Here is a 24462-nt window from a genome sequence, read left to right on the forward strand (position 1 = left end):
CACACACGTAGTGGGGGCGTGTGTGCCCTTGTCACCCGGGGGGGGAGGGGGCTCCTTGTCACACGGGGGGCGGTGTGCGTGTCCTTGTCACGCGTGGGCGGACTCTGCTCCCCTTCGCCCTTCCTGCTGTTCCCCCTCCCTGCGCCCTTTGCCCCTTCCCCCTCTCCCCTCCCTTGTGTCCCCTCCCCACCCCGGGGGTCCCTGCAACACGCCCCCTCCCTACCCCCACCCCCTCCGTGGGCCCTCGCTGTCCCCACGCCACGGCCACCTGTGACCAGCGCCACGGCGCCGCCCGCCATGGCGGCACCGGAAGTGACGTCACCGGCAGCGCCCAGCCGCAGGCCGCCGCGGGCGGGAGCGGCCGCTCTGCCCTGCCGCTCTCTATGGTCAGCCCTCCAGGCTCCCCCTTCCCGTCCGCCCAGGCCCCCTGCATCCACCCCCAGGGCGCTGCGGGCTCGGCTCAGCCTTTATTCGTTCAGTAATCAAAGCCAGGAGCGGCTGCAGGCAATTACAAAACGGCCTCCCCCCCACCCCAAAAGTGGTCCCAGGGCCCCCCCCTTTCAGGGCCCCCCCCATCGAATCCAGGGAGCCCCCTGCCCCAAACCCAGGGAGCCCCCCCCTCGAATCCAAAGGCTCTCCTCTAGGACTAAGGGACCCCCCCCCAAATCCAAGGGCTCTCCTCCTATGTTAAGGGACCCCCCCCAGAGTACAGGGATCCTCCCCCCGAATCCAGGGACCCCCCCCCCTCCAATTCGGGGAGCCCCCCCAAATCCAGGGAGCCCCTCCCCACATCCAGGGATCCCCCCGCCCCAGAATCCAGGGAGCTCCCCCTGAGTGCAAGGGCTCTCCTCCCACCCTAAGGGACCCCCCCCTCAAAGCCAGGGAGCCCTCCAATAAATGCAGAGACCCCCCTCCAATCCAGGAAGCCCCCCACCTCCAATCCAGGAAGCCCCCCACCTCCAATCCAGGGAGCCCACCTAAATCCAAGGGCTCCCCTCCAATGCTAAGGGACCCCCCTCAAAACACAGGGATCCCCCGCCCCGAATCCAGGGCCCCCTCTCCAATTCGGGGATCCCCCCGAATCCAGGGAGCCCCCCCCCCAATCCTAACCCCTTCCCCCCCTAAAAGAGGGAAGTAGGGACCCCCTCCCCCCATCGTTAGTTTGGGGGAGTGGGGTCCCAATCTGGTTCCACCCAACCCCTTCCCCCCCCCCCTCCCCAAAAAGAGGGGAGTGGGGACCCTCCATCTGGGGGGGGGGGGGAGGGTGGGGTAGGGTCTCCCCTACTCGAGCTGGGCGATGGCCACCATCATGGCCACGCCCCCCAGCAGCCCCCCCAGCTGCAGCAGGGACTGGAGGGGGCTGGGGTCCCGCAGCAGCTCGGGCAGCACCGTCACGGTCCCCAGGTAGATGAAGCCCCCCGCGGTGAAGGGCAGGACCCCCAGGGCGGCCACCTCGGCCACGCCCCCGGCCAGCAGCCCGCAGCTGGCCCCGGCCACCGCCCCCAGCGCCGTCAGCAGCTGCAGCCGCATGGCCTGCCGGCAGGGGGCGTCCGTCAGGGGGCGTCCCACACCGCGCAGAGCGGGGGGGACCCCCGCGGGGGGCGGGGGGAGGGGAAAGGGAAAGGCGAAGGGGACAGGAGGAAGAGGGAGGGGGACAGGATCCACCCACACGTGACAAAGACACCCCCCCCCCCCCCCTATGTGGCACAACCCTTTAGGGGGGGACACAGAGAGGACCCTGGGGGGTGGCACCAGGGACTCATGAGGGGACCCCAAGGGCAGAGAGGGGACCCTGGGGGCTGGCACCAGGGACTCAGAGTGGACCCTGGGGACACAGAGAGGACCCTGGGGGGTGGCACCAGGGACTCAGAGGGAACCCTCAGGGGTGGCACAAGGGACACAGAGGGGACCCCAAGGGCAGAGAGGGGACCCTGGGGGGGGGTGGCACCAGGGACTCAGAGGGAACCCTGGGAGGTGGCACCAGGGACTCATGAGTGGACCCTGGGGACACAGAGAGGACCCTGGGGGGTGGCACAAGGGACTCAGAGGGGACCCCAAGGGCAGAGTGGGGACCCTGGGGGGGTGGCACCAGGGACTCAGAGGGGACCCCAAGGGCAGAGAGGGGACCCTTGGGGGTGGCACCAGGGACTCAGAGGGGACCCTTGGGGGTGGCACCAGGGACTCAGAGGGGACCCCAAGGGCAGAGAGGGGACCCTGGGGGGGTGGCACCAGGGACTCAGAGGGGACCCCAAGGGCAGAGAGGGGACCCTTGGGGGTGGCACCAGGGACTCAGAGGGGACCCTTGGGGGTGGCACAAGGGACACAGAGGGGACCCCAAGGGCAGAGAGGGGACCCTGGGGGGTGGCACCAGGGCCTCAGAGGGGACCCTTGGGGGTGGCACCAGGGCCTCAGAGGGGACAGAGGGGACGCCGGGGGGGGGGTGTGGGGCGCCGCGGGGGCGCCCCCTGCCGACCTGCCGCTTGGTGCAGCCGGACTGGAGCAGGATGGCGAAGTCGCCGACCTCGTGGGGCAGCTCGTGCAGCAGCACGGTCAGCGCGGTGACCCTGCCCAGCCCCGTGCCCGCCAGGAAGGAGGCGCCGATGGCCAGCCCGTCCGTGAAGTTGTGTGCCAGGTCCGCTGCCAGGTTCAGGTACCCAGACACCGCCATGGCTGCGGGCAGGGGGGGCAGCGCTGGCACCCGCCCCCCGCAGCCCACCCCGGGCACCCACCCCGGGGACGCCCACACCGTGCCCAGGGTGCCCACCCTGCAGCCTGGCACCTACGCCCTGCAGCCGGACACCCACCTCCCACAGCCTGGCACCCACCCCCTGCAGCCAGGCACCACCCACCCCCCCAGGGACACCCACACCGTGCCCAGGGTGCCCACCCCGCAGCCTGGCAGTGCCCCAGGGACACCCACACCGTGCCCAGGGTGCCCACCCTGCAGCCTGGCATCGCCCCAGGGACACCCACACCGTGCCCAGGGTGCCCACCCTGCAGCCTGGCATCGCCCCAGGGACACCCACACCGTGCCCAGGGTGCCCACCCCGCAGCTTGGAACCCAACCCCCGCAGCCTGGCACCCACCCCCTGCAGCCAGGCACCACCCATCCCCCCAGGGACACCCACACCGTGCCCAGGGTGCCCACCCTGCAGCCTGGCATCACCCCAGGGACACCCACACCGTGCCCAGGGTGCCCACCCTGCAGCCTGGCAGTGCCCCAGGGACACCCACACCGTGCCCAGGGTGCCCACCCTGCAGCCTGGCAGTGCCCCAGGGACACCCACACCGTGCCCAGGGTGCCCACCCTGCAGCCTGGCAGTGCCCCAGGGACACCCACACCGTGCCCAGGGTGCCCACCCCGCAGCCTGGCAGTGCCCCAGGGACACCCACACCGTGCCCAGGGTGCCCACCCTGCAGCCTGGCAGTGCCCCAGGGACACCCACACCGTGCCCAGGGTGCCCACCCCGCAGCTTGGAACCCAACCCCCGCAGCCTGGCACCCACCCCCTGCAGCCAGGCACCACCCACCCCCCCAGGGACACCCACACCGTGCCCAGGGTGCCCACCCCGCAGCCTGGCATCACCCCAGGGACACCCACACCGTGCCCAGGGTGCCCACCCGGCAGCCTGGCACCTACGCCCTGCAGCCGGACACCCACCTCCCACAGCCTGGCACCCACCCCCTGCAGCCAGGCACCACCCACCCCCCCAGGGACACCCACACCATGCCCAGGGTGCCCACCCCGCAGCCTGGCATCACCCCAGGAACACCCACACTGTGCCCAGGGTGCCCACCCCGCAGCCTGGCACCTATGCCCTGCAGCCGGACACCCACCTCCCACAGCCGGGCACCCACCAGGGACACCCACACCGTGCCCAGGGTGCCCACCCTGCAGCCTGGCAGTGCCCCAGGGACACCCACACCATGCCCAGGGTGCCCACCCTGCAGCCTGGAACCCAACCCCCGCAGCCTGGCACCCACCCCCTGCAGCCAGGCACCACCCACCACCCCCCCAGGGACACCCACACCGTGCCCAGGGTGCCCACCCCGCAGCCTGGCAGTGCCCCAGGGACACCCACACTGTGCCCAGGGTGCCCACCCCGCAGCCTGGCAGTGGCCCAGGGACACCCACACTGTGCCCAGGGTGCCCACCCTGCAGCCTGGCATCGCCCCAGGGACACCCACACCGTGCCCAGGGTGCCCACCCTGCAGCCTGGCAGTGCCCCAGGGACACCCACACCGTGCCCAGGGTGCCCACCCTGCAGCCTGGCAGTGCCCCAGGGACACCCACACTATGGCCAGGTGCCCCCCCGCAGCCTGGTACCTACCCCCTGCAGCCTGGCACCCACCCCCCCCAGCCTGGCACCACCCCAGGGACACTCACACTGTGCCCAGGGTGCCCCCCAGGGACTGTCCTGGGTGGCACTGTCCCCATCCCCCCCTGCCCCCCCAACCTCCCCTCCCCCCTCCCCCCCCCCCACCTGGCCTCGGCTCTCTCTCTGCTGCTGCTTTGCCCTTCCCCCGCTGGCCCTTGGAGGCCTTCCTGTCCCTCTCTCCTTCCTCCTTCTCCTCCTCCCCTTCACTGGAGCTGCTCTTGGCCTTCAGCCCTGCTGGAGAGGAGGACACCAGGGAGAGGGTCACAGGGTCCCCAGGTCCCCCGGGTTCCCCCAGGGAGAGGGTCCCAGAGCCCCCAGGCCTCCTTCATCCCCCTGAGGAGAGCATCCCAGAGCCCCCAGGCCCCCCTGGTCCCCCCAAGGAGAGCATCCCAGAGCCCCCAGGCCCCCTTCATCCCCCCAAGGAGAGGGTCCCAGAGCCCCCAGGCCCCCCTAAGGAGAGCATCCCAGAGCCCCCAGCCCCCCTGGTTCCCCCCAGGGAGAGGGTCCCAGAGCCCCCAGGCCTCCTTCATCCCCCTGAGGAGAGGGTCCCAGAGCCCCCAGCCCCGCTAAGGAGAGGGTCCCAGAACCCCCAGCCCCCCTGGTTCCCCCCAAGTAGAGGGTCCCGGAGCCCCCAGGCCCCCTAAGGAGAGGGTCCCAGAGCCCCCAGCCCCCCCAAGGAGAGGGTCCCAGAGCCCCCAGCCCCCCTAAGGAGAGGGTCCCAGAGCCCCCAGCCCCTCCTGGTCCCCCCAAGGAGAGGGTCCCAGAGCCCCCAGGCCCCGCCCCCAGCAGGGTGGCACCTACCCTGGCCGTGCCCGTGGCTGTGCCCGTGGTGCCCCTGGGCACCCTTGGCATGCCTGACGAAGGTCTCCACCACCAGGAAGGCCACGATGCCCCCCAGGACCCACAGCCCCACCGCCAGCATCCGGCCGTGCTCCTGCCCTGCCCGGGGAGGGGGCACCCAGGTTGGCACCACCTGGGCACCCCCAGCCCCTGGGGGGGGTGGGGGTGGGGTCGGGGGGGGTCCTTACCGTGGTGTGAGTGCCCATGGCCGGGGCCTGGCTCGGCAGGGGGGTGGCCACCCTCCGTGTGGGGCACTGGGGGGGGGGGCACCGAGAGGTCAGCAGGGGGAGGGGGAGGCAATGGGAGGGGGAGGCAGTGGGAGGGGGAGGGGGAGGCAGTGGGAGGGGGAGGAGGAGGGCACCAAGGGGGTGGGAAGGGACCTCTGGGGACCCCTCTGGAGAGGATGCCCCAGAAGAGGTCACCAAGGGGGGGTTGGGGTCACCAGGGGTTTGGGAAGGGACCTCTGGAGACCCCTCTGGAGAGGATGCCCCAGAAGGGGTCACCAGGGGGGGTTGGGGTCACCAGGGGGGGTGGGAAGGGACCTCTGGAGAGGATGCCCCAGAAGAGGTCACCAGGGGGGGTGGGATCTCTGGGGACCCCTCTGGAGAGGATGCCCCAGAAGGGGTCACGAGGGGGGGCTGGGGTCACCAGGGGATTGGGAAGGGATCTCTGGGGACCCCTCTGGAGAGGATGCCCCAGAAGGGGTCACCAGGGCGGTGGGAAGGGACCTCTGGGGACCCCTCTGGAGAGGATGCCCCAGAAGAGGTCACCGGGGGGGGGGGTTGGGGTCACCAGGGGGGGTTGGGGTCACCTCCTTGCCCACCCCCCAGGGGCAGTGCTGGCCCTGACTCACCCAGGGCGTGGGGGATGAGGTGCAGGAAGGCATCCCCCAGCAGCCCCCCGGCGGCGAAGCTCAGCAGCACCTTGAGGAGGCCTTGGTGCTGCCGCGAGTTGGACTCCACCGGGATGAGGAAGAGCACCAGGTAGGGGGCAGCACTGATCACCAGGGTGGCTGCCATGGTCTGGAGGGGGGGAGGAAGGGGGGGTGGGCTCAGGGGGTGCTCCTCAGCCCCCACTTCCCCCTCCCCCCCCCCGCCAGGGTGGTGCCAAGGAGGGCTGCAGGCTCCCACTCACGTGCAGCCAGAGGGTCACGGTGTCCGGGCGCTGGGCGGCTCGGGGGGCACCAGGGGAGGGGTGGAGGTCCTCGTGGGGGAGGTCTCCATGAGAGTGGCCATGGTAGAGGTCTTTGTGAGAGTGACCATGGCCATGGTGAAGGTCCCCATGGGAGTGACCGTGGGGGAAGTCCCCATGGGAGTGACCGTGGCCATGGTAGAAGTCCTCATGGGAGTGACCGTGGCCATGGTGGAGGTCCCCATGGGAGTGACCGTGGTAGAAGTCCTCATGGGAGTGACCGTGGCCATGGTGGAGGTCCCCATGGGAGTGACCATGGCCATGGTGGAGGTCCCCGTGGGAGTGGCCATGGCCATGGTAGAAGTCTTCATGAGAGTGCCCATGGCCGTGGTGGAGGTCCCCGTGGGAGTGGCCATGGAGATCCCCATGGGAATGACCATGGCCGTGGTGGAGGTCTCCCTGCGTGGCACTGGGAGCTGGCAGCAGGCAGAGGGTCAGGAGGGCGCCGGTGGCCATGGCAGCGCCCAAGCCCCGCGCCCAGCCGGCCGCCGCCATGGCCCCGGCTGGGGGGCAGGGATCCAGCGCTGGCTCCTACCATAGAGACAAGGGAAGGAGAGGGTCAGGCGGGCCCCGGCGGCTCCCAGCGGGGCTCAGACCATAGAGCCGCAGCCTAGAGCGGCTCCTCCGCCCTACCGTAGAGCGGCCGAGCGGGGAGCCGGAGCGGCGCCGAGGGCCCAAACCATGCAGAGCGAGGCGCTGCCGGAGACACAAAGGGATGAGCGCCCGGAGCGGCCCCGCCGAGCGCCGGCCCCGGGCGGCCCCCCGCCGTAGCCACGGGGGGGAGACGAGGGGGCCGCAGAGACGGCGCCGGCCGCCGTAGGGAGCAATGGGCTGGCGTACGGGGGATCGAGCGGGCCCTCAGCGCCGGGGCCCCTCTAGCCTCCGTGCCCCCCGGGGACGGTGTGTGTGTGTGGGGGGGGGTGGTTCTCACCGTCCGCGCTCTCCGCTCCGCTCCCCTCCGGCTCCCGCGCTCCGCTCCCGTTCCGGCCCCGACGTGGCAGAGCGCGGGGAAGATCTCGCGAGACCTCCTGAGAGGGACGGGGGAGCGGGAGGCGCCGAAGGCGCCGCCACCATCTTGAAGCCGGGCAAAGGGCAGGGCTGCGGTGCGGGATTGTAAGGGCAGAAGCGGGGGGGGGAAGAAAGGGGCGGCGCAAAGGCTGCTGGGAGCCGCGCGGGGCATTGTGGGGCGGTGGAGGGACCGCAGGCGGCGGTGCCCGGAGCTAGGCCCAAGCCCCGGGGCGGGGGGGGGGGGGCGGGGATTTACCGGGAGGGGAGGTGGGGGGGGGGGTGGGGGGGGCGCGGAACGGGCCAGGCCGGGCCGGGCCAGGCCGGAGCCCCCCCGGTAGCGCGGGATGGGCGACAGCGACCGCGGTACGGGGGTGGGGCTGGGGGATCTGGGGCGGGGGGGGGGAGGGATCGTGGGGAGCGGGGGAGAGGGTGGGGGGGGGAGGGGGCTTTTGGGGGGCGCTGAGGTATTTGGGGGAGGGGTGGTTTAAGGAGGGGTTCCTGGCGGGGTCTTGAGGTGACTCCTGCCCTCCCCAATTCCTCCTTCTCCCCCTCCCCAGTTCCTCCCTCCCCCTTTCCAGTTCTTCCCTCTCCCCCTCCCCAGTTCCTCTCTCCCCCTCCCCAGTTCCTCTCTCCCCCTCCCCAGTTCCTCCCTCTCCCCCTCCCCAGCTTCTCTCTTCCCCTTCCCATTTCTTCCCTCTCCCCCTCCCCAAATCCTCTCTCCCCCTCCCCAAATCCTCTCTCCCCCTCCCCCCTTCGTCTCTCCCCCTCCCCCCTTCGTCTCTCCCCCTCCCCCCTTGCTCCCTCCCCCTCCCCCCTTGCTCACTCTCCCTCTCCCCTGCAGACTGCCGGAGCCCTGACAGCTCCTCGCTCAGCGCTTCGCCGCCCCCCCCCCCCGGAGCCTGCAGCCCCCCTCCCCCTGCTGGGCTCGGCCATGACCTCCTCGCTCAACCCTCCCCCCACTGCCACCCTGGGCTCTCCCTTCCCGGTCATCAGCTCCTCCCTGGGGTCCCCTGGGCTGCCGGCGACCCCGGCCCTGGCCTACGGCCCCGTCAGCAGCCCCCAGGTATGGGGGGGACCCCCCCCCCCAAAACAGGGCCTGAGGTGGGGGGGGGAGGGGGCTCAAGAGCTGCGGGGGGTGGTCCTCAAGGGCTTGGGTGGTGGCTGGGGGGCCTCAAGGGCTTGGGTTGAGGTCTCCCAAGAGCTTGGTTAGGTCATGGTGGTCTACAAGAGGTTGGTTGTGTCGTGGTTGCTTGTCTACAAGAGGTTGGTTTGGTCTGGGTGGTCTACAGGAGGTTGGTTGGGCTGTGGTTAGAGGTCCTCAAGAGGTTGGTTGGGTCATGGGTGGTGGTCCTCAAGAGGTTGGTTGGGTCATGGTGGTCTACAAGAGGTTGGTTGGGTCATGGAGGTGTACAAGAGGTTGGTTGGGTCATGGTTGCTTGTCTGCAAGAGGTTGGTTCGGTCTGGGTGGTCTACAGGAGGTTGGTTGGGCTGTGGTTAGAGGTCCTCAAGAGGTTGGTTGGGTCATGGTGGTCCTCAAGAGGTTGGTTGGGTCATGGTGGTCTACAAGAGGTTGGTTGGGTCATGGTGGTCTACAAGAGGTTGGTTGGGTCATGGAGGCGTACAAGAGGTTGGTTGGGTCATGGTGGTCTACAAGAGGTTGGTTGGGTCATGGTGGTCTACAAGAGGTTGGTTGGGTCATGGAGGCGTACAAGAGGTTGGTTGGGTCATGGTGGTCTACAAGAGGTTGGTTGAGGGCTCCAGGAGGTTGGTTGGGTCATGGTTACTGGTTCTCAAGAGCTTGAGTGGGTCATGGGTGGTGGTCCTCAAGAGGTTGGTTAGGTCATGATGGTCTACAAGAGGTTGGTTGGGTCATGGAGGTGTACAAGAGGTTGGTTGGCTCATGGTTGTCTACAAGAGGTTGGTTGAGGGCTCCAAGAGGTTGGTTGGGTCATGGTTAGAGGTCCTCAAGAGGTTGGTTAGGTCATGGTGGTCTACAAGGGGTTGGTTGGGTCATGGTAGGTGGTTGTGAAGAGCTTGGTTGGGTCATGGTTGTCTACAAGAGGTTGGTTGAGGGCTCCAGGAGGTTGGTTGGGTCGTGGTTAGAGATCCTCAAGAGCTTGGGTGGGTCATGGGTGGTGGTCTACAAGAGGTTGGTTAGGTCATGGTGGTCTACAAGAGGTTGGTTGGGTCATGGTTGTTTGTCTACAGGAGGTTGGTTGGGTCATGGTGGTCTACAAGAGCTTGCTTGGTCATGGTTGGTGGTCTATAAGAGGTTGGTTGGATCATGGTTGATGGTCTACAAGAGCTTGGTTGGACAATGCTGGTCTAGAAGAGCTTGGTTGGGTTCATGGTGGTCTAGAAGAGCTTGGTTGGGTTCATGGTGGTCTAGGAGATGTTGGTTGGGTCTTGATGGTCTACCAGAGCTTGGTTGGATCATGATGGTCTACAAGGGCTTGGTTTGGTCTAGATGGTCTACAATAGGTTGGTTGGTTCATGGTTGATGGTTTACAAGAGGTTGGTTGAGTCATGGTTGGTGGTCTACCAGAGCTTGGTTGGGTCATGGTGGTCTACCAGAGCTTGGTTGGGTCTTGGTGGTCTACCAGAGCTTGGTTGGGTCTTGATGGTCTACAAGGGCTTGGTTGGGTCATGGTTGGTGGTCTACCAGAGCTTGGTTGGGTCATGGTGGTCTACCAGAGCTTGGTTGGGTCTTGGTGGTCTACCAGAGCTTGGTTGGGTCTTGGTGGTCTACCAGAGCTTGGTGGGGTCATGATGGTCTACAAGGGCTTGCTTTGGTCTAGATGGTCTACAATAGGTTGGTTGGTTCATGGTTGATGGTTTACAAGAGGTTGGTTGAGTCATGGTTGGTGGTCTACAAGAGCTTGGTTGGGTCATGGTGGTCTACAAGAGCTTGGTTGGACAATGCTGGTCTAGAAGAGCTTGGTTGGGTTCATGGTGGTCTAGAAGAGCTTGGTTGGGTCATGGTTGGTGGTCTAGAAGATGTTGGTTGGGTCTTGATGGTCTACCAGAGCTTGGTTGGATCATGATGGTCTACAAGGGCTTGGTTTGGTCTAGATGGTCTACAATAGGTTGGTTGGTTCATGGTTGATGGTTTACAAGAGGTTGGTTGAGTCATGGTTGGTGGTCTACAAGAGCTTGGTTGGGTCATGGTGGTCTACAAGAGCTTGGTTGGGTCTTGGTGGTCTACCAGAGCTTGGTTGGGTCTTGATGGTCTACAAGGGCTTGGTTGGGTCATGGTTGGTGGTCTACCAGAGCTTGGTTGGGTCTTGGTGGTCTACCTGAGCTTGGTTGGGTCTTGGTGGTCTACAAGAGGTTGGTTGGGTCATGATGGTCTACCAGAGCTTGGTTGGGTCTTGGTGGTCTACAAGAGGTTGGTTGGGTCATGATGGTCTACCAGAGCTTGGTTGGGTCTTGGTGGTCTACCAGAGCTTGGTTGGGTCATGATGGTCTACCAGAGCTTGGTTGGGTCTTGGTGGTCTACCAGAGCTTGGTGGGGTCATGGTTGGTGGTCTGCAAGGGCTTGGTTGGGTCTTGGTGGTCTACAAGAGCTTGGTTGGGTCTTGGTGGTCTACAAGAGCTTGGTTGCACCATGGTGGTCTACAAGAGCTTGGTTGGGCCATGGTGGTCTACAAGAGCTTGGTTGGGTCATGGTTGGTCGTCTTCAAATGCTTGGTTGGGCCATGGTTGGTGGTCTACAAGAGCTTGGTTGGGTCATGGTTGGTGGTCTGCAAGAGCTTGGTTGGGTCATGGTTGGTGGTCTACAAGAGGTTGGTTGGGTCATGGTTGGTGGTCTGCAAGAGCTTGGTTGGGTCTTGGTGGTCTACAAGAGCTTGGTTGGGTCATGGTGGTCTACAAGAGCTTGGTTGGGCCATGGTGGTCTACAAGAGCTTAGTTGGGTCATGGTTGGTGGTCTACCAGAGCTTGGTTGGGTCTCCAGAAGATCCTTGGGGGGGGGGTCCCTTGGGGGGGTCTTGGGGACCTCCAGAAGCTCCTTCTGGTCTCACCACCAGGGTGAGGACCCCCAGAGGCGGCTGAAGCCCCCCCTGAGGGTGCCCCCACCCCCACCCCTCTGTGTCCCCCCCGGCCTAGATCAACTCCACCACGGTGAACCTCTCCGGGCTGCACCCTGTCAGCAGCTCCGACGACGTCAAACCCCCCCTGGGCATCCGGGCCACGCCCTGCCCCCCCCACGGGGCGGTGCCCGCCCCGCCCGGCGCCGGCGGCAAGCGGCTCTGCGCCATCTGCGGCGACCGCTCCTCAGGTGGGGCTGGGGGGGAGGGGCTGGGGGGCTCTGGCGGGGCCTGGGGGCTCCCTGGGGGGGGTTGGGGGCTCCAGGAGGGTCTGGGGGCTCCCTGGGAGGGGTTGGGGTCTCCAGGAGGACCTGGGGGCTCCCTGGGGGGGGTTGGGGTCTCCAGCAGGGTCTGGGGGCTCCCTGGGGGGGTTGGGGTCTCCAGGAGGGTCTGGGGGCTCCCTGGGAGGGGTTGGGGTCTCCAGGAGGGCCTGGGGGCGTTTGGGGTCTCCAGGAGGGTCTGGGGGCTCCCTGGGGGGGGTTGGGGTCTCCAGCAGGGCCTGGGGGCTCCCTGGGAGGGGTTGGGGTCTCCAGGAGGACCTGGGGGCTCCCTGGGGGGTGTGTGGGGTCTCCAGCAGGGCCTGGGGGCTCCTTGGGGGTGTTTGGGGTCTCCAGGAGGGCCTGGGGGCTCCCTGGGAGGGGTTGGGGTCTCCAGCAGGGCCTGGGGGCTCCCTGGGGGGGTTGGGGTCTCCAGGAGGGTCTGGGGGCTCCCTGGGGGGGGTTGGGGTCTCCAGGAGGGTCTGGGGGCTCCCTGGGGGGGGTTAGGGTCTCTCTCCAGCAGGGCCTGGGGGCTCCTTGGGGGGAGGCACTGTGGGGTGTAGAGCGCCCCCTGGTGACCCCTCGATGCCCACAGGGAAGCATTATGGGGTGTAGAGTGCCCCCTGCTGACCCCTGGTGTGCACAGCAGCCCCCTGTTGATGCCCCCCATGCCCCCAGGGAAGCATTATGGGGCCTGCAGCGCCCCCTGGTGCCCCCTGGTGTGCGCAGCAGGCCCCCATTGCTGCCCCCCGTGCCTGCCGGGCAGCCCTGTGGGGCGTCTGGTGCCCCCTGGTGACCCCTTGGTGCCCACAGGGAAGCATTATGGGGTGTAGAGTGCCCCCTGCTGACCCCTTGGTGCCCACAGTGAAGCATTATGGGGTGTAGAGTGCCCCCTGGTGACCCCTGGTGTGCACAGCAGCCCCCTGTTGATGCCCCCCATGCCCCCAGGGAAGCATTCTGGGGCCTGCAGCGCCCCCTGGTGCCCCCTGGTGCGTGCAGCAACCCCCTGTTGATGCCCCCCATGCCCCCAGGGAAGCATTATGGGGCCTGCAGCGCCCCCTGGTGCCCCCTGGTGTGCGCAGCAGCCCCCTGTTGATGCCCCCCATGCCCCCAGGGAAGCATTATGGGGCCTGCAGCGCCCCCTGGTGCCCCCTGGTGTGCGCAGCAGGCCCCCATTGCTGCCCCCCGTGCCCGCCGGGCAGCCCTGTGGGGCGTCTGGTGCCCCCTGGTGACCCCTTGGTGCCCACAGGGAAGCATTATGGGGTGTACAGCTGCGAGGGCTGCAAAGGCTTCTTCAAGAGGACCATCAGGAAGGACCTGAGCTACAGCTGCAGGGACAACAGGGACTGCGTGGTGGACAAGCGGCAGCGCAACCGCTGCCAGTACTGCCGCTACCAGAAGTGCCTGGCGTCTGGCATGAAGAGGGAAGGTACTGGCACAGGCTGGCATGGCCTGGCAGGGGAGTGCTGGCATGGAATGGGAGCACTGGGACAGGCTGGGAGGGCTGGCACAGGTTGGCACAGAAGGGGATGGATGGGTCAGGCTGGGCCAGGCTGGAACAGGTTGGCATAGAATGGGATGGATGGGACAGGCAGGGCCAGGCTGGCACAGGTTGGCATAGAATGGGATGGATGGGACAGGCAGGGCCAGGCTGGCACAGGTTGGCATAGAATGGGATGGATGGGACAGGCTGGGAGGGCAGGCACAGGTTGGCACAGAAGGGGATGGATGGGCCTGGCTGGCACAGGCTGGCACAGGTTGGCACAGAAGGGGATGGATGGGACAGGCTGGGCCAGGCTGGAACAGGTTGGCACAGAAGGGGATGGATGGGAGGGCTGGCACAGGTTGGCATAGAATGGGATGGATGGGAGGGCTGGCACAGGTTGGCACAGAAGGGGATGGATGGTACAGGCTGGGAGGGGCTGGCACAGGTTGCCACAGAAGGGGATGGATGGGACAGGCTGGGACAGGCTGGAACAGGTTGGCACAGAAGGGGATGGATGGGACAGGCTGGAACAGGTTGGCACAGAAGGGGATGGATGGGACAGGCTGGCACAGGTTGGCACAGAAGGGGATGGGAGGGCTGGCACAGGTTGGCATAGAAGGGGATGGATGGGACAGGCTGGGACAGGCTGGAACAGGTTGGCACAGAAGGGGATGGATGGGACAGGCTGGAACAGGTTGGCACAGAAGGGGATGGATGGGACAGGCTGGCACAGGTTGGCACAGAAGGGGATGGGAGGGCTGGCACAGGTTGGCATAGAAGGGGATGGATGGGACAGGTAGGGCCAGGCTGGCACAGGTTGGCATAGAATGGGATGGATGGGCCAGGCTGGGAGGGTAGGCACAGGTTGGCACAGAAGGGGATGGGAGGGCTGGCACAGGTTGGCATAGAATGGGATGGATGGGACAGGCAGGGACAAGCTGGCACAGGTTGGCATAGAATGGGATGGATGGGACAGGCTGGGAGGGCTGGCACAGGTTGGCATAGAATGGGATGGATGGGCCAGGCTGGGAGGGCTGGCACAGGTTGGCACAGAAGGGGATGGATGGGCCTGGCTGGCACAGGTTGGCACAGTAGGGGATGGATGGGAGGGCTGGCACAGGTTGGCACAGAAGGGGATGGATGGTACAGGCTGGGAGGGGCTGGCACAGGTTGCCACAGAAGGGGATGGATGGGACAGGCTGGGACAGGCTGGAACAGGTTGGCACAGAAGGGGATGGATGGGACAGGCTGGAACAGGTTGGCACAGAAGGGGATGGATGGGACAGGCTGGCACAGGTTGGCACAGAAGGGGATGGGAGGGCTGGCACAGGTTGGCATAGAAGGGGATGGATGGGACAGGCTGGGACAGGCTGGAACAGGTTGGCACAGAAGGGGATGGATGGGACAGGCTGGAACAGGTTGGCACAGAAGGGGATGGATGGGACAGGCTGGCACAGGTTGGCACAGAAGGGGATGGGAGGGCTGGCACAGGTTGGCATAGAAGGGGATGGATGGGACAGGTAGGGCCAGGCTGGCACAGGTTGGCATAGAATGGGATGGATGGGACAGGCTGGGAGGGCTGGCACAGGTTGGCACAGAAGGGGATGGATGGGAGGGCTGGCACAGGTTGGCATAGAAGGGGATGGATGGGACAGGCAGGGCCAGGCTGGCACAGGTTGGCATAGAATGGGATGGATGGGACAGGCAGGGCCAGGCTGGCACAGGTTGGCATAGAATGGGATAGATATGCCAGGCTGGGAGGGCTGGCACAGGTTGGCATAGAATGGGATGGATGGGACAGGCTGGGAGGGCAGGCACAGGTTGGCATAGAATGGGATGGATGGGACAGGCTGGGAGGGCTGGCAAGCAGCTGGCGACCTCTAGCGGCCAGGAGGACCAATGGTGGTGAATGGGAAGGGGCTGGGGCAGAAGGGAGGTCTGGAGAGCACCGAGACCCTGAGGGGAGGTTCTCCATGCTGGGGAGGGGGGGCTTGGGGTGGGAGCCTTGAAGCCCACCCAGACCATCAGCAGAGGTTCTCCATGCTGGGGGAGGGGGCTTGGGCTGGGAGCCTTGAAGCCCACCCAGACCATGAGTGGAGGTCTCCATGCTGGGGAGGGGGAGCTTGGGGTGGGAGGTCCCTTTGAAGCTCCCCCTAAGACCACCTAGAGCATCAGCAGAGGTTCTCCATGCTGGGGAGGGGGCTTGGGAAGGGTCCTTTGAAGCCCACCCAGACCATGAGTGGAGGTCTCCATGCTGGGGAGGGGGAGCTTGGGGAGGGGGAGCTTGGGGTGGGAGGTCCCTTTGAAGCCCCCCCTAAGACCACCTAGAGCATCAGCAGAGGTTCTCCATGCTGGGGAGGGGGCTTGGGCTGGGAGCCTTGAAGCCCACCCAGACCATGAGTGGAGGTCTCCATGCTGGGGAGGGAGAGCTTGGGAAGGGTCCTTTGAAGCCCACACAGACCATGAGTGGAGGTCTCCATGGTGCAGAGGGGGAGCTTGGGAAGGGTCCTTTGAAGCCCACCCAGACCATCAGTGGAGGTCTCCATGGTGCAGAGGGGGAGCTTGGGAAGGGTCCTTTGAAGCCCACCCAGACCATGAGTGGAGGTCTCCATGGTGGGGGGGGGGGGGAACACACACTTGTGGATGGGGAGCTCCCTTTGAAGCCCCTCCTAAGACCACTTAGAGCATCAGCAGAGGTTCTCCATGGTGGAGGGGCTTGGGCTGGGGTCCCCCTTTGAAGCCCACTCCCCCTCCATGCCCTCCCCCCTCCCCCCTCAGCCGTGCAGGAGGAGAGGCAGCGCGGGAAGGAGAAGGAGGGGGAGGGCGACCTGGGGGCCAATGCCAACGAGGAGATGCCAGTGGAGAAGATCCTGGAGGCTGAGCTGGCAGTGGAGCAGAAGTCAGAGCAAGGCGTGGACGGTGCCAGCCCCGGAGCAGGAGGAGGAGGAGGAGGAGGAGGAGGAGGGGGAGGTGGCACCTCGGTGAGGAGGCTCCTCTGGGCAGCTCTGAGCCCACCAAAGGGGGGGGGGATCTCTTTAAGGGAGGGGTGGGAGGGGTAGCTGTGGGGGCCTGGAAGCCCTCCAGAGGCCACCCAGCACCTCAGCTTTGACCCCCCCCCCCCCCTTGTGCCACCCTTCCTTCCTCCCCTCCCCCTCCTTCACCCCCTCCCCCCTCCCCCCAGCCCAATGACCCAGTGACCAACATCTGCCAGGCCGCCGACAAGCAGCTCTTCACCCTGGTGGAGTGGGCCAAGAGGATCCCACACTTCTCAGAGCTGCCCCTGGACGACCAAGTGATCCTGCTGCGGGCTGGTGAGGGTCCTGGGGGGGGTCCTGCGGGGGTCTGGGGGCTCCTGGGGGGCTTGGAGCCCTGGGAGGGGGCACGGGGCCTAGGCCGGGAGGCGGTGGGGGAGAGGGGCGAGAGGAACCGCCACGCTGCTCAGGGCTGCCCCAAGGGATCCTGCTGCAGGCTGGGGAGGGGGCTGGGGGGACGTGGGGGAGACCCCTCCTCAGGTGTTGGGGGGATGGGGAGGGGTCAAACTTGGGGGTCCCCTGGGGGGTCTTCAGGTGGGACCAAGGGGGAGCTTGTGGGTCAAGACGATGCCGCCTCGGCTGGAGGTGGAGCAGCCTAGGGGGGTGGTCTCATCCCCCTGCTGTGGGGACAGAGGTTGAGGTCTTGAGCCCCCTCCTCACATTTTAGGGGGCATGAGGGTGGGGAGGGGTCGAATTTGGGGGTCCCTGGGGGGGTCTTTAGCTGGGATTAGGAAGGGCATTGTGGGATCGAGTTGGGTCGATGCCTCCAGCGCCATCGCCGGATGCCGAAGCAGCCCCGGGGGGGAGTGGGAGGTGGTCTCATCCCCCTGCTGTGGGGTGGGATGAGGTCTCAAGCCCCCTCCTCACATTTTGGGGGGGCTGGGGATGGGGAGGGGTCAAATTTGGGGGTCCCTGGGGGGGTCTCTAGCTGGGATTAGGAAAGGGCATTGTGGGTCAGGATGATGTCTCCTCAGCTGGAGGTGGAGCAGCCTGGAGGGGTGGTCTCATCCCCCTGCTGTGGGGACAGATGGGGGTGGGGTGAGGTCTTGAGCCCCCTCCTCACATTTTGGGGGGGGGCTGAGGGTGGGGAGGGGTCAAATCTGGGGGTCCCTGGGGGGGTCTTTAGCTGGGATTAGGAAGGGCATTGTGGGTCAGGATGATGTCTCCTCAGCTGGAGGTGGAGCAGCCTGGAGGGGTGGTCTCATCCCCCTGCTGTGGGGACAGATGGGGGTGGGGTGAGGTCTTGAGCCCCCTCCTCACATTTTAGGGGGGGGGGCTGAGGGTGGGGAGGGGTCAAATCTGGGGGTCCCTGGGGGGGTCTTTAGCTGGGATTAGGAAGGGCATTGTGGGATCGAGTTGGGGCGATGCCTCCAGCGCCATCGCCGGATGCCGAAGCAGCCCCGGGGGGGAGTGGGAGGTGGTCTCATCCCCCTGCTGTGGGGTGGGATGAGGTCTCAAGCCCCCTCCTCACATTTTGGGGGGGGGGCTGAGGGTGGGGAGGGGTCAAATTTGGGGGTCCCTGGGGGGGTCTCTAGCTGGGATTAGGAAAGGGCATTGTGGGTCAGGATGATGTCTCCTCAGCTGGAGGTGGAGCAGCCTGGAGGGGTGGTCTCATCCCCCTGCTGTGGGGACAGATGGGGGTGGGGTGAGGTCTTGAGCCCCCTCCTCACATTTTAGGGGGCATGAGGGTGGGGAGAGGTCAAATTTGGGGGTCCCTGGGGGGGTCTTTAGCTGGGATTAGGAAGGGCATTGTGGGATCGAGTTGGGTCGATGCCTCCAGCGCCATCGCCGGATGCCGAAGCAGCCCCGGGGGGGAGTGGGAGGTGGTCTCATCCCCCTGCTGTGGGGTGGGATGAGGTCTTGAGCCCCCTCCTCACATTTTGGGGGGGGGGCTGAGGGTGGGGAGAGGTCAAATCTGGGGGTCCCTGGCTGGGTGGTGTCTCCAGGTGGGATCGAGTTGGGTCGATGCCTCCAGCGCCAGCGCCGGATGCCGAAGCAGCCCCGGGGGTGGTGAGGGAAGGGTCTCGTCCCCCTGCTGTGGGGTGGGATGAGGTCTCGAGCCCCCTCCTCACATTGTGGGGGTGCTGGGGGGGGGGTCTCACCCCTCCCTCTGCCCTGTGCCCCAGGCTGGAACGAGCTGCTGATCGCTTCCTTCTCGCACCGCTCCATCTCGGTCAAGGACGGCATCCTGCTGGCCACCGGCCTCCACGTGCACCGCAACAGCGCCCACAGCGCCGGCGTGGGAGCCATCTTTGACCGGTCAGAGGGGGGGCCTGGAGGCTTTTGGGGGACCCCCCCCCCCCACCTCCCCCCACCAAACCTCCCACCCCCCACAAAACCACCTCCCCCTCCCCCCCCCCTGCTTCTGCTCCCGGCAGGGTCCTGACGGAGCTGGTGTCGAAGATGCGAGACATGAGGATGGACAAGACGGAGCTGGGCTGCCTCCGAGCCATCATCCTCTTCAACCCCGGTACCACCGCCTCCTGGGGGGGCCCTGGGGGGGCTCCAGACCCCCTCCTCAAATTCTGAGGGGTCTGGGGAGAGGGAGGGGTCAGTTTTGGGGGGGGGGGGGGTCCCTCGTCAGGGGCGCGGGGGGTTTAGGTGGAACCGAGCGGGATGCTGTGGATCGAGATGAGGCTTCCTCAGCTGGGGGTGGAGCAGCCTTGGGGGGGGGTCTCAGCCCCCTCCTGTGGGGATAAATAGGGGTGGGGTGGGGTCTTGAGACCCCTCCTCACTTTTGGGGGGGCTGGGGAAAGGGAGCAGTAAATCTGGGGGGGGCCCTGCTGGGGTTCTTCAGGTGGAGTCGAGTTGCTTTGATGCCTTCACCGCCAGCACTTGGAGCAGCCTGGGGGAGAGGGTCTCAGCCCTCAGCTGTGGGAGCCTGTGGGGATAAACAGGGCTGGGGTGGGGTCTTGAGACCCCTCCCCACATTTGGGGGGGCTGGGGAAGGGTAAATCTGGGGGGGGTCCCTGCTGGGGTTCTTCAGGTGGAGTCGAGTTGCTTTGATGCCTTCACCACCAGCACTTGGAGCAGCCTCGGGGGGAAGGTCTCAGCCCTCAGCTGTGGGAGCCTGTGGGGATAAATAGGGCTGGGGTGGGGTCTTGAGACCCCTCCTCACATTTTGGGGGTCTGGGGAAGGGGGAGGGTTGAAGTTTGGGGGTGCCTGGGGGAGGGATCTTCAGGTGGGATCAGGAAGGACATTGCAGGGCCGGACGCAGCCTCCCCAGCTGGAGGTGGAGCAGACCTGGGGGGGGGGGGGAGGGGAGGGCAGGGGGGCTGCAATTGGGGAGGGGGGTTCCTAAATGGGGGAGGGGCTGGTTGAGGGGAGGGGAAGGGTTACATTGAGGACCCCTTCCCCCTTTTTTGCCCCCCTCCCCCTGCAGATGCCAAGGGCTTGTCCAACCCTGCCGAGGTGGAGCTGCTCCGGGAGAAGGTTTATGCCTCCCTGGAGTCCTACTGCAAGCAGAAGTACCCTGAGCAGCAGGGCAGGTGGGGGGCGCTGGCAGGGTGCTGGGGGGGCACTGGGAGGGCACTGGGAGGGCACTGGGAGGCAGTAGGGAGGCACTGGTGGGCACTGGGAGGCACTGGGGAGCACCGCGGGGCACCTGGAGGGCACTGGGAGGGCACTGGGGGGCACTGGGACCACTGGGGGGGGCATTGGAGGGGTGCTGGGGGGCACTAGGAGGGCACTGAGGGGCACTGGGACCACTGGGGGGGCATTGGAGGGGTGCTGGGGGGCACTAGGAGGGCACTGGGAGGCACGGGGGGGGGCACCAGGAGGGCACTGGGAGCACGGGGGGGCACCAGGAGGGAACTGGGGGGCACTGGAACCACTTGGGGGGGCACTGGGACCACTGTGGGGGCAGCAGGAGGGGTGCTGGGGAGCACCAGGAGGGCGCTGGGGGGCACTGAGACCATTGGGGGGGCATTGGAGGGGTGCTGGGGGGCACTGGGAGGGCACTGGGGAGCACTGGGAGCACCGGGGCGGGGGGCACCAGGAGGGCACCGGGGGAGGGCACCAGGAGGGCACTGGGAGCACCGGGAGGGCACTGAGAGCACCAGGAGGGCACCAGGAGGGCATTGGGACCACTGAGGGGGACTTTGGAGGGGTGCTGGGGGGCACCAGGGGGGCACTGGGAGCACTGGGAGGGCACTGAGAGCACCGGGGGGGCACCAGGAGGGCATTGGGACCACTGAGGGGGCATTGGAGGGGTGCTGGGGGGCACCGGGGGGGCAGCAGGAGGGCACTGGGGGGCACTTGGATCACTTTGGGGGGTACTGGGCCCACTGGGGGGGCATTGGAGGGGTGCTGAGGGGCACTGGGAGGGCACTGGGGGGGGCACCGGGGGGGCACTAGCGAGCACCAGGAGGGCACCGGGGGGGGGGACACCAGGAGGGCACTGGGAGCCCAGAGCTCCCTGGGCGGCTCAGCGGGAGAGGATTGCTGGGCGGGGGGGTGGGGGTGGTCCCGCGGCGGGGGTCGTCGGTCCGGGGGGTGTCTCCCCCGGGCCCCCAGCCGGCCGTGGCGCCCCCTGCAGGTTCGCCAAGCTGCTGCTGCGGCTGCCGGCCCTGCGCTCCATCGGCCTCAAGTGCCTGGAGCACCTCTTCTTCTTCAAGCTGATTGGGGACACCCCCATCGACACCTTCCTCATGGAGATGCTGGAAGCCCCCCACCAGCTCTCCTGAGACCCCCTCCCCGGGACCCCCCCCACCCCCCTTTTTATCCCCTCCCCTCCCCCCACTTTGTATCATAAACCTCCCCCCCCCCCCCCCCCCGCCGCTGCCCAGCCCTCCCCTGGGGGCTCCCAGAAAGGAGAGGGAGGAAGGGGAGGGGGAGGGGGAGGGGGAAACCTTCCTCCCCCCGCGCCCCCAACCCCCTGGGGGGTCCCAGAAAGGAGGGGGAGGGGGAGGGGGAAACCTTCCTCGCCCCTCCCCCTGCGCCCCCAACCCCCTGGGGGCTCCCAGAAAGGAGGGGGAGGGGAGGGGGAAACCTTCCTCACCCCTCCCCCCGCGCCCCCAACCCCCTGGGGGGTCCCAGAAAGGAGGGGAGGGGGGAGGGGGAAACCTTCCTATCCCCTCCCCCCGCGCCCCCAACCCCCTGGGGGCTCCCAGAAAGGAGAGGGGGGAGGGGGAGGGGGAGGGGGAAACCTTCCTCCCCCCGCACCCCCAACCCCTGGGGGGTCCCAGAAAGGAGGGGAGGGGGGAGGGGGAAACCTTCCTATCCCCTCCCCCCGTGCCCCCAACCCCCTGGGGGGTCCCAGAAAGGAGGGGGAGGGGGAGGGGGAAACCTTCCTCACCCCTCCCCCCTCGCCCCCAACCCCCTGGGGGGTCCCAGAGGGGAGGGGGAGGGGGAAACCTTCCTCCCCCCCACGCCCCCAACCCCCTCTACACGTCCTGGGGGGGTCCCTAATTTGCCCTCCCTCCTCTCCCTCCCCCCCCCCCCCCCCCCCCCCAACTCAGGCACCCAATAGCACTTTGAATCCCCCTCCCCCCCCCCCCTTCCTCTCCCCCCTCCCCAAATTGTGCAGCCTCAACCCCTCTCCCCCCCCTGCCCCCCCTCCCCCCCCCAGGGGCTGCGGATTTGGGGCTGGGGGGGGGGGGGGCTTTGTTTTTATTGTAGGTCCTACAGCCCCCTCCCCTCCCCCTCCCGACCCCCCCCCAAGGTTTTATTCAGCTTTGGCCTCTCCAAGACCCCCCCCCCCAAAAGCCCCTCCCCCCTTCTCCCTCTCCCCCCTCCCCCCCCCCCCTTGGTCGCTTTGGATTTTCAGTGATTAAAAGTTGCTGCTTCTCAGTCACCCCTGGGGGGGCTTCGATTTGGGGACCCCCCCCCCCCCCTCAACCCCTTTGGGGGGGGCGTCAAACCCTCCCCCTCCCCCCGCAGCTATTCCAAGCTGCAGCTCTGTGGTCCGGGCCGGGGGGTGGAAAATTGAGGGGGGGGGGGGCCGGAAAAATTGGGGTCTGGGGGGCGGGGGGGGGGCCCCCCTTGGTTCCCTGAGCTCCTTTGTGTGCCCCCCCCCCCTCGGCCCCCCCTCCCCAGGCCCGCAGCCCCCCCCCGGGGGAGGGTGCACAGAGCTGAGTCTGTGCTGCCGTGAAGGCTCCGAGTGTCTGCGGCTGGGCTGCGGCCAGCGCCGGGGGGAGAGGGAAAGAAACCACAGCCGGGGGCCGCGGGGACCCCCCCCGGGGCTCTGCTGCCTGCTGCTGCCTGCCCCCTGCCTGCCCCGGGGCTCCTGCCTGCCCCCGTCTGCTCCTGCCTGCCCACTGCCTGCCCCGGGGCTCCTGCCTGCCCCCTGCCTGCCCCGGGGCTCCTGCCTGGCCCTGTCTGCCCCCTGTCTGCCCCCTATCTGCCCCGGGGCTCCTGCCTGCCCCTGCCTGCCCCCTGCCTGCCCCCTGCCTGCCCCGGGGCTCCTGCCTGCCCCTGCCTGCCCCCTGCCTGCCCCCTGCCTGCCCCGGGGCTCCTGCCTGCCCCTGCCTGCCCCCTGCCTGCCCCCTGCCTGCCCCGGGGCTCCTGCCTGCCCCCGTCTGCTCTTGTCTGCCCCCTGCCTGCCCCGGGGCTCCTGCCTGCCCCGGGGCTCCTGCCTGCCCCCGTCTGCTCCTGCCTGCCCCTGTCTGCCCCCTGTCTGCCCCTGTCTGCCCCCTGCCTGCCCCGGGGCTCCTGCCTGCCCCCGTCTGCTCCTGTCTGCCCCCTGCCTGCCCCCACCGGCTCCAGTCTGCCCCCACCGGCTCCTGTCTGCCCCCTGCCTGCCCCGGGGCTCCTGCCTGCCCCCGTCTGCTCCTGTCTGCCCCCTGCCTGCCCCCTGCCTGCCCCGGGGCTCCTGCCTGCCCCTGCCTGCCCTTGTCTGCCCCCTGCCTGCCCCGGGGCTCCTGCCTGCCCCCGTCTGCTCCTGTCTGCCCCCTGCCTGCCCCGGGGCTCCTGCCTGCCCCCGTCTGCTCCTGCCTGCCCACTGCCTGCCCCGGGGCTCCTGCCTGCCCCCTGCCTGCCCCGGGGCTCCTGCCTGGCCCTGTCTGCCCCCTGTCTGCCCCCTATCTGCCCCCTGCCTGCCCCCTGCCTGCCCCGGGGCTCCTGCCTGCCCCTGCCTGCCCCCTGCCTGCCCCGGGGCTCCTGCCTGCCCCTGCCTGCCCTTGTCTGCCCCCTGCCTGCCCCGGGGCTCCTGCCTGCCCCCGTCTGCCCCCTGCCTGCCCCCTGCCTGCCCCGGGGCTCCTGCCTGCCCCCGTCTGCTCCTGTCTGCCCCCTGCCTGCCCCGGGGCTCCTGCCTGGCCCTGTCTGCCCCCTGCCTGCCCCCTGCCTGCCCCGGGGCTCCTGCCTGCCCCCGTCTGCTCCTGCCTGCCCCCTGCCTGCCCCGGGGCTCCTGCCTGGCCCTGTCTGCCCCCTGCCTGCCCCCTGCCTGCCCCGGGGCTCCTGCCTGGCCCTGTCTGCCCCCTGTCTGCCCCCGTCTGCCCCCTGCCTGCCCCCTGCCTGCCCCGGGGCTCCTGCCTGCCCCCCGTCTGCTCCTATCTGCCCCCTGCCTGCCCCCACCGCCTCCTGCCTGCCCCCTGCCTGCCCCGGGGCTCCTGCCTGCCCCCCGTCTGCTCCTATCTGCCCCCTGCCTGCCCCAACCGGCTCCTGCCTGCCCCCTGCCTGCTGCAGTGTCCTGCCCAGGGGAGAGGGAGTGGGGACAGGGAGCAGGAGGGGAGGACAGGGGCCGGGGACAGGGGCACCGGATTGGACAGGGACAGAAGGGGGGGGACAGGGACAGGGGGTGTGGGGGGACAGGGACACAGAACAGGGCCCCAGGAGGGGCCGGGGCCGGGGCCGGGGCCGGGGCCGGGGCCAGCTCCGCGCCCGTGTCCCGCTGCTGCCGGGGGGGGGGGTCCCGAAGGTGCCGGTCGGTGTCCGGTGGGGGGGATGGGGTCAGGCTCTGGGGGCAGCCCCGGGGGCCGGGCCGGGGGCGGTTTGGGGGCAGCCCCGGGGGCGGTGCGGGGGCGGCGGCGGCGGGGCCGGGAGCCGGGGAGCAGCTGGCACCGGGCGGCACCGGCCGCATTCGGGGCCAGACCGAGCCAGGAGCAACCGGAGCGGCCCCCACCCCCCCGGACCCCCCGGACCCTCCGGACCTCTCGGACCCTGCGGGCCCCCCCCGAACCCCGCCATGGCCCGGCCCGGCCCCGCGCTGCCCCTCGCCCTGCTCCGGTTCCTCGGCATCGCCA

General features: G+C 68.0%; 2 protein-coding genes across 4 annotated transcripts; one reads left to right on the forward strand and one right to left on the reverse strand.

The window, feature by feature from the left end:
* Positions 1-1269: 1269 nt before the first annotated feature.
* SLC39A7 (solute carrier family 39 member 7) lies at positions 1270-7168 on the reverse strand. 2 transcript variants are annotated; one of them, XM_054179357.1, is made up of 7 exons: positions 6354-7168; positions 6073-6241; positions 5408-5473; positions 5181-5318; positions 4485-4610; positions 2474-2670; positions 1270-1533 (listed from the first exon to the last, which is right to left on the reverse strand). In XM_054179357.1, the coding sequence occupies exons 1-7, from the start codon at positions 6903-6905 to the stop codon at positions 1282-1284; spliced, it is 1500 nt and encodes a 499-aa protein (XP_054035332.1). In that variant the 5' UTR covers positions 6906-7168; the 3' UTR covers positions 1270-1281. The 2 variants fall into 2 exon arrangements, with proteins under 2 accessions (XP_054035332.1, XP_054035330.1); XM_054179355.1 differs by having other exon boundaries at positions 4485-4613.
* Positions 7169-7695: 527 nt separating this feature from the next.
* Positions 7696-20984, forward strand: RXRB (retinoid X receptor beta). 2 transcript variants are annotated; one of them, XM_054179359.1, is made up of 11 exons: positions 7763-7781; positions 8260-8335; positions 8367-8481; positions 11526-11697; positions 13013-13192; positions 16028-16230; positions 16431-16560; positions 18408-18540; positions 18660-18751; positions 19665-19770; positions 20820-20984. In XM_054179359.1, the coding sequence occupies exons 1-11, from the start codon at positions 7763-7765 to the stop codon at positions 20965-20967; spliced, it is 1374 nt and encodes a 457-aa protein (XP_054035334.1). In that variant the 3' UTR covers positions 20968-20984. The 2 variants fall into 2 exon arrangements, with proteins under 2 accessions (XP_054035333.1, XP_054035334.1); XM_054179358.1 differs by having other exon boundaries at positions 7696-7781; positions 8260-8481; positions 16461-16560.
* Positions 20985-24462: the final 3478 nt, after the last annotated feature.

This window comes from Dryobates pubescens, unplaced genomic scaffold, assembly GCF_014839835.1.
Source record: "Dryobates pubescens isolate bDryPub1 unplaced genomic scaffold, bDryPub1.pri scaffold_139_arrow_ctg1, whole genome shotgun sequence".
Classification (NCBI taxonomy): Eukaryota; Metazoa; Chordata; class Aves; order Piciformes; family Picidae; genus Dryobates; species Dryobates pubescens.